This window comes from Molossus molossus, unplaced genomic scaffold (assembly GCF_014108415.1).
Source record: "Molossus molossus isolate mMolMol1 unplaced genomic scaffold, mMolMol1.p scaffold_m16_p_9, whole genome shotgun sequence".
Lineage (NCBI taxonomy): Eukaryota > Metazoa > Chordata > Mammalia > Chiroptera > Molossidae > Molossus > Molossus molossus.
Window position 1 is genome coordinate 105,189,183 of NW_023425403.1, and position 16,696 is coordinate 105,205,878.

At 40.8% G+C, this 16,696-nt stretch overlaps 1 protein-coding gene across 2 annotated transcripts; it reads right to left on the reverse strand.

Moving 5' to 3' along the window:
- Positions 1 to 273: 273 nt before the first annotated feature.
- RFC3 (replication factor C subunit 3) lies at positions 274 to 16,204 on the reverse strand. Of its 2 annotated transcripts, none has more exons than XM_036249967.1 (9): positions 16,085 to 16,204; positions 13,655 to 13,792; positions 11,579 to 11,646; positions 9,930 to 10,027; positions 7,208 to 7,389; positions 5,324 to 5,460; positions 5,140 to 5,238; positions 1,758 to 1,827; positions 274 to 804 (listed from the first exon to the last, which is right to left on the reverse strand). In XM_036249967.1, the coding sequence occupies exons 1-9, from the start codon at positions 16,169 to 16,171 to the stop codon at positions 613 to 615; spliced, it is 1,071 nt and encodes a 356-aa protein (XP_036105860.1). In that variant the 5' UTR covers positions 16,172 to 16,204; the 3' UTR covers positions 274 to 612. The 2 variants fall into 2 exon arrangements, with proteins under 2 accessions (XP_036105860.1, XP_036105861.1); XM_036249968.1 differs by lacking the exon at positions 16,085 to 16,204 and adding an exon at positions 14,832 to 15,098 and having other exon boundaries at positions 543 to 804.
- Positions 16,205 to 16,696: the final 492 nt, after the last annotated feature.

The window sequence follows — 16,696 nt, forward strand, 5'->3', positions numbered from 1 at the left end:
CTAAAAGTAATGACTTGCCAAGCACTGTTATGTACCTGTAGCCAAAAATAGTCATCTGGAGAACAGAAAATAATCTCTGCTTTTTTTGTTTTTTCTTTATTGATGCTGGAGAGGAAGGGAGAAGGAGAGAGAACATCGACTGGCTGCCACCTGCACGCCCCCCACTGGGATCAGGCTCACAACCTGGGCATGTGCCCTGACCAGGAATTGAACTGGCGACCTCTTTGTGCATGGGTTGATGCTCAACCACTGAACCACACTGGCCAGGCAATTTTTGCTTTTTTATGTGTAAATTTCCTTCATCGGGTGAGAGATTAATTGGAAAATGGGAGGATCAACATTGCATACTTAACAAATTTTTAAAATAAAATCATGTTCCTGGACTTTGAAGTTTCTAGCTGTGCCCTTTAAAATAAACATGCTCCAACAGTATAAGAGTTAATTATTTAACTTAGAGAATAATGTTTAATTGTTCATAGAGAAATTATTACAAAAAACACAAACAAGACCAGATTAAGTAAAGTTAGTTTATTTTACCTGCAGCGCTTCCAATATAAACTGAATGTAAACACTAATACTGAGACATATCAGGAAGAAATACTAGCAGTACAGTCAGAACATCATGCCTTCCAATCCATCCTCCATGAACTTCTTATAAAGGGCCATAAATTTGGCCACAAAAGCTTCCAGGTGATAAATGGCCTTGCTGCCCAGCTGCAGACGGTGCTCGCAGTGGGCGGCCACCTGGGCCACCTCCCCTTTCAGCTGTCCGTCACAGTTGTGCAGAAGTTCCGAGAGGAGGCCCTACAACAGCAGTCAGAGAAGGGATGTTAAAAACGTCAGCCAAACCAGCTTTACTTCTCTCATCAAAACAGAAGTAAATCTCAAATTAAGTATGTTCTTTTACACTTGTGAAATCCTTAATTCTTTTATAAGGGCTGGCAGTCTTCATCCAAAAGCAAAAAAAAACAAAACCCTTTTCTATAATGTAAAAATGCAATTATCTAGCATATTCCAAATTCCAAATATTTAAACGTATGAGGGTGCAAAGATATAAGTACAAGGAAGCTTACTATGACATTATTAATTATAATTATAATCTACAAGACAACCTAAAATTCTACCAATAGGGGTCATAATAAAAAAACAAACTGTGACACAGTTCTACATTGGATTCCTATTTATCCACTGCAAAGAGTAAGGTAAATATGTATTCCCATGAACCAACATCCATGCTACGACGCTGAACGAGAAACACAGTGCGGAACAGTTAAGTGTTGTGAAACACAGACACACACACACGGGCTTATTTCTGTAACAGAGGTCTGTTACACCTGGTTATCCTTATGGAAATGAAAGAGCAGACCTTCACTTTTTTTTGGTAGAGTTAGTATCATTTGCATTTTTTCATGTATATACTACTAAGTAAATGCAATACACAAAAAACCCTGCATTCCCAACAAATCAATCTAGATCGGTAGGTGGGTGACAGACAACTCTAAAGCCATGTCTTCTTCACTTGTTTCCAATCTCACCCCACTAAAATGGAACTTCCCTGAAGGTAAGGACTTCTCCTGTTTTCTTCAACATGTGCCTTATGGTACCTGGCATACAGCAGAGGCTCAATAAATATCTGCTGAATTAATGAACTGGTAAGAGATGACAATTTTACCTTAGGGCTACAAAAGCCCTGTGATTACCCACCCAGAGTAAAACTTTTATTCTTATAAAATGTTCAAGATGTGAAATTAGGTTACCTTCATTATTATTTCAGGAGGAATACAATGAGTTAAAAGCTCATACAGTCTTCCACGAACTTCAAGGAGCCTACATAAAACACAATAAGTAGTTATTTTATGATAAAATTAAGAGGTAATTTTTCCAAGTACCTATTGTGCTGTTCTATTTTATGAATTAAACAAATTCATAAATAATTAAACAAAGCCATTCTTAAATGGCTTACCTTGTTCAGCATATACATATACAAGTTTTTCCTAATTTCAATTTATTTTTCTAAAAATAATTTTTCAGAACTCTTTTAAACTTACACAGCACTTATATTCAGGATTATTAGTTACATCAAAATACCATGAGAGTACCACATAGAAATTGAGACTTCATGAATAGTGAAGGTTGAGTTTATTTCATACCAGGGACGTTAACATACTTTAATGACACATCAAGTAACACGTTTATTTTTTTTCCTAGAGAGGTGACGCCTAGGACATCTAGAAGACAGTCATAAAAGACTGAAGAATCACTGGTCACTCACGCCAGTGACAAAGGACTACAAGGAGGACACACAGTATAATGCTGCTGCCCACGGCGCCAAGTGAAAAGCAACATGGGAAGGAAACACGCGGCCCCGTCACTGCACTAAGCATGGAACCGGGCAGTGCGAGCAACCACGGACCCTTCGGTCTGAGCCTTCCTCTAGACCTCTCGCAACATTTCTGGGAGGGAAAAGAGAGAAGGGGAGAAATAGACAAGGCATTTTAAAACAGTAAGAAACACAGTGACAATTATAATTCTAAATACTACACATAAAACAAGTATCTTTATCTGTCTCTACAAATATACTTATCTACCCTAACGGGAAAAATGTGTTTTGAATCTTTCTAACATTCTATTATTTCAGATTAATCAGAAAAGTGATTTATGAAAGATTCTTAAAAGTAGAAGTTCAAGCCCCTTTCTGGGAATCCAGGAGTATGAAACTATGCCACAGTGAAGCTTACTAAAAGTTTCTTTTTTTTTAATCCAGCATGTTTTTAAGGACTGCTATGTCAAACACACTGTAACTAACAATTTAAAACTCAGTCCTCACACAAGCTGTGAGTGGGTTATCTCCATACTTTTTAGATGAATACGCTAAGACCAGGCAGCTGAGTAACTGACAAAGTTGACCACAGCAGAGCCATGACTTAAACTCAGAGCTGTCTGACTGCAGTCGGCGCCCTTCCAACGTCTGAGTGTTTCTCTAACCCTACTCTATGTGAAGCTCACTGCAGTACACTATTCATTCCAAATACCACCACTCTCTTCTACTGAAAAAATAAATAAAAAACAAAAAACAAAAAAACCTCAAACTTAAAGTTCAGAGATCTTAAGCTTCCATCAAAACTCATGTGGTTGAGGCAACATTTAATTCAAGTCTGACTCCAACGCTCGATTACTCTCAGACAACATGGTAGTATATCTCATAAAGAAAACCTGATTATTAAAGCATAATAATAGTAAGTTCTAGTACTATCATCAGTTTTTCTTTAAAATCAGAACAAAAAGAAAGTCAGCTGCAGTGTGGAAACACATTACAAAACTACAAGACTTGTAAGACATGCTTTATTTGAACTTTCTCTCTTTAAAGGCTGGGATTTCTTCACAAACTCAGTATTTTACGAAACAGACTGCACACTTTCTAAAGTCAAGGTTTCTTTTCTGAAGAGACCACTTATGATGTCTGACACTGTGAATACTATTAATTTATTCAACGAAATAGCTGAATTACAGGAATTCAAAGCAAACCCTGATGAAATACTAAGCCCCCATTACATATGGCTATACACCTCCACCAATCTGACAGCCAGAGTACATGTTATAATCCCTTTGAAGACTCTTATAAAAATGAGAATTTATCAGAAATATCACCCAAGACAAGGAACATGGACTATTCTTCCCATGCCTATGTTCATTAAAAACCAGGGAAGCTTCAATATCAGTGGTTGCACTCAGTCTGCTCCGTTTGCTAAAACAATCAACCACCCTCTCTGGAGCCCAGGATGGTTCCCAGGTCTGGCGCAGTGAGAGCAGGAGGCTGGGCCTGCGGGGCCTCCTCCGGGCTTCCCGCGGGGGCCTTCAGACTGACACCCTGCCTGCGGCAGGGCAGACTGCCCTTCCCAGTCCACGCTTCAGAAATCAGACGGCGGTGGCTGAAGTAGTCTCAGGAAGGCCACGACCGAGCGATGGACGCACGGAACAGGTGGAGATACTGTGCAGCATGAGTCAGAACACACTTCCTGAACACTCACAGCACATACACAATGTCATTCTTAGCAGAGCCTGTATCGCTAGAAGTCTGACTCACAGTCTGGTGTCTTTCTATCATACGAGGTGTCAAATACCAAATTATATATTGTTCTTTTTGATATTAAAAAATAAAAACACTGTAATGTATTAATTCTAGGTCATCTGAAATCCTAAAAGGAAAATTAAAAATTCCAAGATTTAAGTTATGTATGAGTTTCACGTTTACATGTCACCAGCTTAATAAAAGCCACGAATCCACATCGGCTAGAGGCAAACCTCGGTTCTCGAACATCTCCCATCCCAAACAATTCAGCTCTTAACCAAGTTGTCCATGGAAAAAAATATTTCAGTTGTCAAAAAAAACTTCAGTTATGGAATCAACACCACTTTCATGTGATACCTGTAGGATCAGTCAGGAGCCTCTCAGATGACAAAGGGGAGAATGCACAAGTTTGAGTCATTTTACCACTAAATTTTTAGATGTTAACGTCTCGGGAAGTTGTGCTGTGAATATTTTTGTGTTTTCTTGTTGCTTATTATTATTAAATATGTACAGTAAGTCACCATGGGTCCCAAGGTTAGTGATAGCAACAGAGTGGAAAGGAGAGTTGTGAGAACAGAGCTCAAAAAGATACAATTGTGCAGTACGACAGAGGGGTCCGCCTGATCTGGCTACTGAGCAGGCTGGCGAATCAACAACGGGCACAATTTTAGAACATAAAGGGCCATCCAGAGTGCTGGTGTCGTGAAGTGAAAGTGCTCATGGAACAATGATCACAGGCACTTGAGAAAGGTTAAAATAGAGAATCATTTGGGAGTCTGGAAAAGATTAATTCAATTTGCATTATTTCTAAAGGGAAAAAAAAGTTTGGTTTTCAAACAAATCGCTTCACCAGTAGCCTTCCGGAACCAATTAAATTAGAACAGAGGTTCCACTTTATTCTAAACCATTAAACTTCTAAAATTATATCCTCCCTTTTCTTTAAGTTTAGTCTTTAGATTCAAGATTTAATTATACTTCCAAATTGCACGATGCTAGTGTAAAACCGCTAACCTAAAACTCAGCGGCGCTACCTCGCTGCCCGGACCTTCCCAGTCATCTCTCACTGGTACCTTTGTGGCGTCTGCTGACTGACCACAGCACTGGCCGTCTCCCGCAGGTACACCTCCCAATCTGTTTCAGGGACTTCCTGATCCGCAGTGAAAGGATACCTAGGTGACAAAAGAAAACAATGAATGCCATGGCAGTGGGCTTATTTTCCAAAACATTTCCTGCGTCACTGCCGCTGTCACTCACTGCTGCACTCTGCAGGCCTCACACATCAGGAGGGCTTTTCTGAGGTTTCTGCAGGACTTCTCTGCGAGTCTGCGAGCCAGCTGTGAAGGAAGAGTCAGACCTTCCTTCTTGCACACAGTAGATAACACATGGCAGATCTACAATGAAATAATTAACACAAATGAGTAATCTGTCAAACAGTATATGGAAACAATTTCTGTTGGTAATACTTTCATAGATCCCCCTTTCCTGTGGTTGGTACCCCACCCCACCCCACCCCACCCCCACGCCCCTTCCGCAGGAAGCCAGGGGTCTAGCCCAGATGTCAGGAAGAGGCAGCAGCTGGCTCTGCCCTGGAGACAACCTGGTTCCAAGTCCAGTCTCAAGCCTCCTTAGGGCAGCTGAGAGGAGACTTAGGGTCCAGGCCAGTGGCATGGGCAGGGCTGCCAAGCTGAGCCGCCTGGGCTGAACTCTGCACAACTAAGAAGGTGTTATTTGCATGGACTAAGACAAGGTGTCCATGGCAGTGGTGAAAACTGGTAATCCTGCTTGCTTTATAAACCCCTTTAACTGTATCACTCCTTAATTTTTTTTACAACTGAAATGTAAAATAAAGGTATTTTACCATTTACAACTAATACAATGTCACATATTATCCCTACTTTGCATAAAATTGCACCAAACCCATTAACAGCAAGAAAGCTGTTTATTGTGAGAATTAGTATTTTTACTGATAGCTATTAAGAATGATACACATATACAGGGGTGGGCAAAAGCAGGTTCATAGTTGTGTGAGACATACTCTTCGGTTAAAGAAGCTATTCTAATGATTATAACCTGCATGTCTTTTTCCATTCAAACTGTAGACCTACTTTAACCACCCCTGCATCTGATGTTTTTTTCACACTAACTTTGGTCCCCTACCTGGGCAGTAGGTATTTTCACATCATCTTGCAAAACCTGTTTCTTCCATACTCAAATTCCTTCAAAACCAAAAACTTAGGTTGACGTAAAGATACTAAATAACTAAGTTTTCCCTAGTTTAGTAAAATTCATAACATGGTGGAACCTCAGTATTTGTTCCAGAAGGCTGTTAGAGAAGTGATTTGTTTAAAAAAAAAAAGTCATTTTTTCCAATTAGAAACAATATAAATTGAATTTATTCCAGACCCCCAAATGATTCCGTTCCACCTTTCTTATCTACAGTACATGTCTAATGTGCTGTCGATCTGTAAACAGACACTTCTGTCCTTGGTCTGTGGACGCAGCCCCGCCGGCCCTGCAGTCGCTGCAGCAGCCTCCCAGGTCCTGCAGGTCAGCGTGCGGCACCCTCGCTTTCTCAGGTCACTGACCCTGCGATGCTGTCCCCGACACCTGCTTCTCCTTCACCCACATCGGGAACAGCTTTCTGCCTCTGCAGTCGCCTGTGATCACTGTTTCTTTCACACCTTAGCAACATCAGCACCCTTGATGGCTTCCTTATGTTCTAAAATTGTGCTATTGGCCACTTTGCAAGCAACAAAAGCAAAAACTAACACAAAAATATTCACAGCACCATTTCCTGAGATGTTGATAACGTGAGGGTCAGCAGTGAACTGACTCGCCCTCGTTGTGGCCCGAGAGACGCTGTCATGCTGATGTATCAGCAGAAAAGGGTTGTTCAACAACAGAGACATTTTTCCTTGAACAACTTGTTGGAGAACCAAGGTCTGACTATACCAACTTGTTTAAGATAGAAGATAGTTTAAAGCAAAGAACACCTTTTCTATATTGGTGTCTGGTATTTACGACTATATGTATTGGTTTGTGCATCTACTTATGATTAGCATCCAGAACACAGATGTTGCTGAATTACTGATACACTTCACTGGGTTTTTACAAAACCAAGTATTTAACTTGACTTACATCCTCAATGCTGGGAGCAGGCACACGAACTGCCAGACACCTACTTCGAATAGGTGGTATCACTTTAGATGTCGAATTGCAACACAAGATCAGTCTGCAGGTGGACATGTACTTTTCCATTGTTCTACGCAAGGCATGTTGAGCATCTTTGGTGAGTTTGTCAACCTCTGTCAATAAAACCACTGAGACAAGGAGAAACAAAACAAACTTTAAATTGAGTATCTATATCCTTCTTAATCCTTATTATTCAGCATGAAATCCTAAATAATAAAGCTGATATACTCCTCTTCTTTTTGGTAAGGGCATAAAAAAGTTACAAGTAGAGTAAAAATAATGTTTTTATTTTAAAAATTTTGTAATAAGCCTAAGAAACTGTAGGCTAAATGCAGTTAAAGAAATTACCTTATTGTAGAATTCAGTGCAGCTTTTATAATTTTTATATGCACTAAAAAAAGAATCATCAAAACAAGGATGTAGCCCTGGCCGGTTTGGCTCAGTGGTTAGAGTGTTGGCCTGCGGTCCAGAGAGACTGGGTTTGGTTCCCGCTAAGGGCACGTGCCTCGGTTGCGGTTTGTCCCCGGCCCTGGTTGGTCGTGCGGGTGGCAGCCACTCGATGTCTCTCTCTCTCTCCCTCTCTCTCCTTCCCACTCTATCTGAGCAAAAAATGGAAAAATGTCCAGGTGAGGGAAAAAAGTAAAAAAAACAAGGATGTATGGTGCTATATTTTCCCAAACTATTTTACCACCTCAGCAGCACAGGACTGTGGAACGTCTTAAATGGTAACATTCTAAGGAATATACTTTGGAAAACAGCTGGCACAGAGATGTAGCTAACAAGACATCCGGTGATTTGTACCGTAGTAAGTTTCTACCTGGCCATAATCAAGAACTGGCCTTAAAGTTTTTCAAGAATAATGTGTAGGTATAGACTGAATCCATGGGGCTGAGCTCACGGCTCAGAGCAATGGAACCTTGATGCAATAAGGTTAGACAGAGCCCTGGCCGGACTGGCTCAGTGGTTGGAGCGTCAGCCTGCGGACCAGAGTCCTGGGTTCGGTTCCTGGTAGGGGCACGTACCAAAAAAATAAAAATAAAAAATAAGGTTTGACAGAGCAGTAGACTGAAAATAACAAAATGAGGTTCCCTTCCAAGACAATATTTCACAATAAGGAGAAACTCTGGAAAGAGAATCCAAACTGAACACAACAGGAAAAATAGAGACAAAGAGATTGATCCCAAAATGTAATCTAATAAAGAGTAGTAAAAACCAAATAATACAAAAATAAATCTGGTAGTCAGAAAACAGCAGCATATTTAAAAAATCAGTACATGACCAAGTAAGGTTTACTCTAGAAATGTAAAGCAGTTTCATTAGAAAATCCAGTAATATAATCTATTATATTAATAGAACTCAGAAGAAAAGTCATGGATGCAAAGAAAGCATTTGAAAAATTTCACACATTCATGTTAGAAACACTCAATAAAATAGAAAATTATGGATATTTTCTTACAATGATCAAATAGCTACACCTCAGGTCAAGATCCAGCAACTAACTAAATGGGGAACCTTGAGCTCTCCCCTCTTCCCAGAGTCACGACAGAAACATTCACTGTCTCTGCTATCGACCACTGTACTGGAGGTGCTGCTAAACATGATTCACAAGCGGCAGCACTTAAAGCCTCACGGATTAGAAAGGAAGAGGGAAAACCATTTCTAGTTACGGATGACATGAATGCATTATCTGAAAAACCCAAAAGAAGCAATGTAAGACTATGACAGACAGTAAGAGAATTTAGTAACATAGTAGGATACGAAATTAAGACAAACATCAATTTCTATCATATATGTAAACAAAAAAGCAAATATCAGAAGACTCCATTTATAGTAGCAAAAATAAATATAAGTTTATTTTGAAATACAGACTGAGAAGGAAAGATAAATAGGCTGGAATATATACAGCAATTCACAAAACAGTAAAATGAGCAGTGAACCAAAGAAGAATTACGACACTTGCTAAAAACAAACAAACAACAAAAAGCACAATTTACTTTCTTAACTAAATCTAACAAAGATTAAAAATAATTATCCACAGTGTTGACAAATGTTGGGAAGAAATAGGAACTTCCCATTTCCGGTGAGGATATATAAACATATACTCAATTAGATGAAGAATTTTTCAAAACCCATCAAAAGCGCTAAATGTTGGCATATTTATCATCACAAAGTCTTCTATAAGAATATGTGCATATATCTGCACATGCATGATCCTGGAAGGTAATGACAAATGTGCTACAAGAATTGTCTCTCAATGATGGGTTAGAGCTAGTTTTACTTTTTTTAAATGTATTTAAATATTTAATAATAAACATAAAACTTTGGTCCTAAGAACAGTTATTTCTAAATCATGTAACCTTATTTTAAATACAGTTTTTTTATTATTCATTTGCTTCTAAAATAACAAACAGGTGGCACAAATAGTCTTCTTTCCACCAAAATTCACTTCCACGGCACTATGTATAAACTCCCATGAGCAGAGATCATGAATTCTCTTACTCAATTTTAGATTCCCCGCCCCCAAAAGCAGCATAATGCTTGGCATAGAACAGATGGTTAATGTTTGTTAAATGGATGGACTTTACAACTTCTCATTACATTTCCTCTCATATACATTCCTTACAATTTGAGTGTCTGCCTAATAAAAAGAAGTTTTTTTATTACATACCTTTAAAGTCTCTCTGAGAGTTTGTTTCAAGTTGTTGGGATTGTGCCACTGTTTTCAACATCTCCTGAATTACCACCCGGTCACTATTTCCAGCATCGCTATGCAAACGAAAATAATGATTGAAAAAACACACACACATACGTAACTTGAAAGTATTATGCCTGAGATATTTTTAGGGTTATTAAAATTACTAACAATTATTCCAATACTCAATTACAATTTAACTAACATCACTGAAAACACTAAATCTGTTCATTAAATTTTACTATTACTTAGAAAGATCAATAACTAGTAACAGTTTGACAATTAACACTTCTGTACAAAACAGTTACTAATTAGTCACAGCTAATTTCTTAGTTATCTATAATTCTTCAAAATATAAAAATAACTCTGAAACAAATTTAACCTCCAATCATCATCATGATAACAAAGATCTGAGAGGACAAGTCTAGACACACCTGCTCCCAGCACGAGCATGGAGCTGACTCCCTTAGCAAGGCAATGGGATAAGCAAATGGAGTTTAAGACACAAAGTCAGAACTCTCTTGACTTACTATAGGCATTATCTGTCACTTATACCCACATACTGCTTTAGCATTTAAGTCATGTGCCTCACAAACCAACATAAGTCACCTGGTTAGTTTAGGCTGAATGTCAAACACCTGAAAAACAACCAGCTTAATCTCCAATGGACTATTCTTGCTACAGAGGAATTCACAATGAGAAAAAAGGGCAAAGCAATCAGCTTTATTAATATTCCCAAATCTTTTTCAATTCTCTATTATTAGATCAATATACTTGGAGTGTCTTTTTAATGATCATTTTCTAGTCAAGAATCCAATACATTTTCCTTGTCTATGAAATTAACACTTTCTCTACTTTTATGATCAGCTCCTTTTCACCAACCTTATTTCTCTTAAATTCCTTTGACATACCTAGAGAAAATAATAACAATAATACCTGTCTGTTAAGGTTGTTTTGAGGACCAAATATAACAATCCATGTAAACCTTTTCTCAGGGTGCCTTATACTGAATACATACATATTAGCTTGTAATTCTATTCCTCCTGCTCCATTCAGTCTTGCTCATCAGTTCTCAATGAGTCAATATTTCTTTAAAAACTTATTACATGCTCTGACCGGGTGGTTCAATGGTCAGAGTGTCGGCCCGCAGACCAGAGTCTCAGGTTCGATTCCGGTCAAGGGTACGTACCTCGGTTGTGGTTTGGTCCCTGGCACTGGTTGGGGTGCCTTGGGAGGCAACCAATCCACATGTCTCTCACATCAATGTTTTTCTCTCTCTCTACCTCCCTCTCCATCTGAAGATAAATGGAAAAATATCCTCAGGGGAGGATTTAAACAAACCAACAAACAAAAACCCTACTATATAATGTACTTCATGTAAAACACAAGTTCTGTAAAGCAAGAAAACTTAAATCATCAACATTATTTGAATGAGGGGTTATCAAACAGAAGACAAAGTGAGGTGGGTCTAGGCTCTCAATTCCACACAGGGCAGCTTCACTTTATCTCTTTTATATATTGTGTTTCCATACATGAGTTTACTTTAAGAAAGGATTCTCCTCTTTAAAAATAAGTCTGAACACCACTATTCTAAAAATGCTTTTTTCTATATAGTAGCAGCTTACCTGGGATTAACTTCAAGGTGGTAATTGCTTGCAATAGTGCTAATTTCAATTTTCTTTTTAGATGGAGTCTGAGGACAAAGAAAATAGATCTTTTTAACATTCATTTCTTTGGCTCTCCTTTTTTCTGTATTTCACTGGTTTTTGATTACATAAATAATTTATGCTTACCAAAACAGAACTTTAGATAACCATGACTAATGTTTTAACTTCACCCATTCTTTTGTTACTGTGCACATAAACATGTTTTCTGTCAAAAGGTGTTCTTGACCCATGGGCTATATTTAAGGAATTTTATTCAAAGAAATTTAGTGTTTCACTTTAACATTTAAATCTTTACTTCATCCGAAATTTATCTTTATTAGGTATCATATTCAACAACTTCTTCAACTTCTGGGTACCTAGTTATGTTAGCACATAGTACTGACACCCTTTTCCCACCGATCTGAAATAGGCTCTCCATCTTATTTCTGGGCTATTAAGTTCTGCTGACCTAATTCTCCGTACCCTGCCAAGACAATATTGCTTTGACTTTAATAGCTTTACAATATAATTTAATATCTGTCAATGCTAGTGCTACTTCACAAATCTTTTTAATAATTACTTTAGCTAGTCTCAGAAATGTATTCTTTCATACGTACTTTAAGAATTTCATACAACTGCCCTGGCCAGTTTGGCTCAGTGGTTGAGCGTCAGCCTGCGGGCCAGAGAGTCCCAGGTTCGGTTCCTGATAGGGGCACGTACCACAAAAAAAAAAAAAAAAGTCATACAACTGCTTGGCCGGTGTGGCTCAGTGGTTGACCATTGACCCATCCACCAAGAGGTCACAGTTCTATTCATTTGAGGGCACATGCCCAGGTTGTGGGCCTGCGGCCAATTGATGTTCTCTCTCATCAATGTTTCTATCTCTCTCTCCCTCTCCCTTCCTTTTTCTCTCTAATGTCAATAAAGAAAAAAATGAATTTAAAACAATCTCATACAATTAAAAAACAAGTTGGATTTTAATTCTACTGATTGAAATTTACACTCCGGGGGAGAAGAGATATTAAATATTAAACGATGTATCTGAGGACATACTGCATCTTCTCATTTGATCACTTCTTTTTTGTCCTTTTACGTTATAGTTTTCTTCCAACAGATTCCACATCTTTCTTGTTAAATTTTTCCCTGCATATTTTATAAGAATTTCCACCAGGATGCACATCAAACTCATTGTGTCTAAACACAAGCTAATCAGCATCAGCCTTGAATCTATCATCCTAAATATTCTATTAATAGCACTACTTCCCATCGTCACTCAGCAGTTTTCAATGTCTGACGTGCACAAGACAGCACGGCGATGGTATGAAGGGTATGAAAAGGGACATGCCGTGTTCCCTACACAATTCAAAGTAAACACTACCTTGTCAAAGTAAAAGATATGAAATGCCAATAACATGTATAACGTAAGGCAAAACAAAGTGCTCTACATGTATAAACTGGGTAGTACAAAGAAAAATTAATTCTATTGGAGTTGGGGGACCCTCTGAGAGGAGACAGTCCAGCTAGGCCTTAAACACGGTCTAGAAACAAAGCACAGAAATGCACTGCAGGACAGGAAACTGGAAAGCGCAGCCAGGCCCAGGTCTCGGGAACCCTCCGCCCACCAGAGCCTCATGCCCCCTTTCCCAGCAGTCAGCTGCCAATCCTTACCACGTGGCCTTATTCCATGTTTACGATTTTGCTCGAGATCATTCCCTTTCTTTCCATACCACTACCGCTCTCAGAACAACGAGCTTTAGAAACTCGGGTTCTAGTCCAGCTGAGCCACTGGTTTTCTAGGTGATCTACACTGACTCCTACCGCCCACATGTACCCCAATCTCCTACTGCTCATATTTCCTCTCTAACATAACTGACTTGGGTCGGTTACATGACTAGGTCTATGAAGCAGTACAGTAGCTCGCAATCCTGTGCACCAGATTACCTGGGAGTCTTACTTAATCACACACAGAGCGGCAATGAGAGGGTGATGTACGGATGATGAGGACTGACAATCCCTGCTATAAATATTTGGAGGGCCTCAAACGGAAATGCTTACTGTGATGGTCTGATGTTCAATTCTCAATTTTTCCACTCCAACACCGTAAAGTTCACGCAGAATACACATAATTCTCGTCTTTTTACCAGCACCCGACGGTCCATACACCAACAGATGAGGAAAGTCACCACACTGCACCTAGGGAAAACAAAAACAAAAAATGAGGCATTTTCCTAATCATACATGTGTTCTAGGTAGAACTAAACTTTTTTTTTTAATCCTCACCCATTTTTTCCATGTTTTGTTCAGATAGAGTGGGAGGGAGAGAGAGGGAGAGAGAGGAAGAGAGAGAGAGAGAGAGAGAGAGAGAGAGAGAGAGAGAGAGAGGGAGGTGGATGTGAAAGGGACACATCGAGTGGCTGCCACCTGCATGACCCAACCAAGGCCGGGGACAAACTGCAACTGAGGTACGTGCCCTTAGCGGGAAACGAACCTGGATCTCTCTGGACCGCAGGCCGACGCTCTAACCGCTGAGCCCAACCGGCCAGGGCTAGAATTAAACTTTTTTTAAGTATAATATTTTGCATCTCTACCTATGAAACTTCAAAACTATATATGTGTTTGTATGAATGTACATATAGAGATTTTAAAAAATTAATTCTGGAATGTTGATTACTCTCTGGCATTAATTTTATATAACTATTTAACTAGCATAGTACATGCTTGATACAACACCATATGCTAGACAGTAATAACTCCCAAACCTGGCTGACTGACAGAATCTCCTAGAGAACTTTTTAAAATGAAAGACTGATTGGTTATTGGGCCCATTCCATCAAATTATAATTCAGTAACTGAGATTAATACCTGTCTTACTTTGGGTTTTCACAAACAGTCCCTTTGATAAAAATTGAGTATATCTGGTTTACTTGGGAGGTAAAGAAAGAGTTTGTAATGAAGCAAAAGAAGGCAGAGTGTATTACCAATTTAAATACCATTCTGGACACTTGGGGCTTGATCCTGCTGGGGACACCCTTGAAGCCAGTGTTAAAATACACCCCAGTATTAACCCACTCAACGTACAGAAGTGGGAGTCTGACAGGCTTTCTCAACAATCCTTTGTTGAAGCCCGACTGGGAAAGTGGATGCGCCACATCAATCCCCAGGCACCACAAGTGGGCTTAGGGGTGTCAGGGAGTGCAAACACAGGAAAGAGAAAGTCAGTCTGCGCACTCACTAGGTAAGAGCAAGGGGACCCAGGCGAGCACCGCAGTGCACACTGCGTGTTGTTGCCAAAGCTTCCCAGGTGATTCTCATGAAGAGTCAGGTTTAGGAATCGAGATGAAGGCTATGAAGATGCTGAGAACACATCTGTGCCCCGGGTGTATAGAATCTTGTGGAGCAAAAGTTTTGTAAGTAACCATTACAGGAAAAATGAGTTAGGTATCTTAAGAGAAGTGCTTTTTACAGGACATGTTAAGACTGTAAACTCATCTATTTCTGGCACTGAAAACAAAGTCGCAAGGACAGGGACTGTTCAACTAATACAGCACATAGAAAATAGTACATGCTCCTCAAATACTAGCTGCCTTTGTTTTTAAACTTGGATCTAACCAAAAGCAGAAGCTATGCTTTAAATGTTTCATAGTTTTATTAAATCGTAGATTCAACAGTAAAGAACTAAACATTTCTTAAAAGCAAATCTGTTCAGTTATAAGACGAGTGTATCGAATTTCTATCCAAAGCACTTATTCCAAATTCTGTAAAAAAAAAAAAAAAGCCATACAAAATAATGTAAAATGTATCCTTTGTCTAAAAAATTGAAGCGAAAACATTGTGAGAAGTAGCGATTTGTCTACACATGACGATCTAAAGTGCATAGATGGAACACCAATAATTAAAGAAGAGGGAAAAAACCTATCTCACACTATCGACTTTTTTAGTGACTTTCATGTAAACAATGGGGTTCCTTCTATATTAGTTCTCATTCTTAAAAAAGTACTGAAATAGTATCTGAGCAAACACTCTCATCGCACACGGAGCTCCTCGGTTCTTCGGAGCAGGCTAAGGAACGCGTCCAAAACTCGGGCGCGGGCGACCCTCTGGGTCCAGGCCCGAAAGCCAGCCCGTCCGCGGCCCGCGCCCTTGCGCACACGGAGACGAGCGCCAGCACGGACACAGCCTGCACGGGACACGTCCCAGGCCTGCGGGACCACAAACAGCGCAGAGACGAACGGACGCAGCCCCTCCCGTCTGTAAAGGAGGCCCCGGCCCGGGATTTTCGGCGGCCGGGGGAGGGGCGGAGATGACGTCACGGCGCGCACACCCACTTCCGCCCGCCCTGGGCCACTGCTGTCCCGGGCTCCCGCGCGCGCCCCGGGCACCGAGCCCCGGCCGGCACGGAGGCTGGGCGTGTGCGGGCGCGGGCGGCCATCTCCGCGGCCCGCCCGGGACCGCAGCCGCCCTCGCCGTCGCCGCCCGCCGGCTCACCAGGTTGCGCAGCTGCGCCGCCTGCTCCTTGTGGTAGTCCAGCCGCGCCAGCGAGCAGGGCCGGTACTTGTCCGCCCAGAGGCTCATGGCGGCCGCACCTCCCGCTCCGACGCTTGAACGTCCCGCGCGCGCCGCACGGGATGCCCGGGCCACGCCTCCGGCACCGCCCAGACCGGTGACGTCACTCCCGGCCGCGGGCGCACACGCGCCGTCGGGAGGCAGCGACTACGGGGGCCTCTTGCAGACAGAATTAGCCTGGCCTCGGCCGCGTGGTCCTCGGGTGCAGCTTTGTGCAATCCCGTGCCCTGGGGCCGCCACCCAGAACCTGACCTGTACCTCCCAGGCGCCGGGCGTCCGACCCTGCGTACCTCCTGCTGGTTCATTTCCTCCACACAATATTAAAATATCCCAGGATAATAAACACAACTTTTTTTCAACAATGATAACAGAAATAATAGCGATGATTTATCAGAGAGGTTGATGCATAGCAGAGAAGTATCTTTCACATAAGAAGCGAAATGGCACTTCTCATGTCAATGAGGAGGCAGACAGTTTTTTTGGCTGGTGCCTCTTTGCCCTTTTCCAGTTGACACATGCATTGTTTCAAAAAGA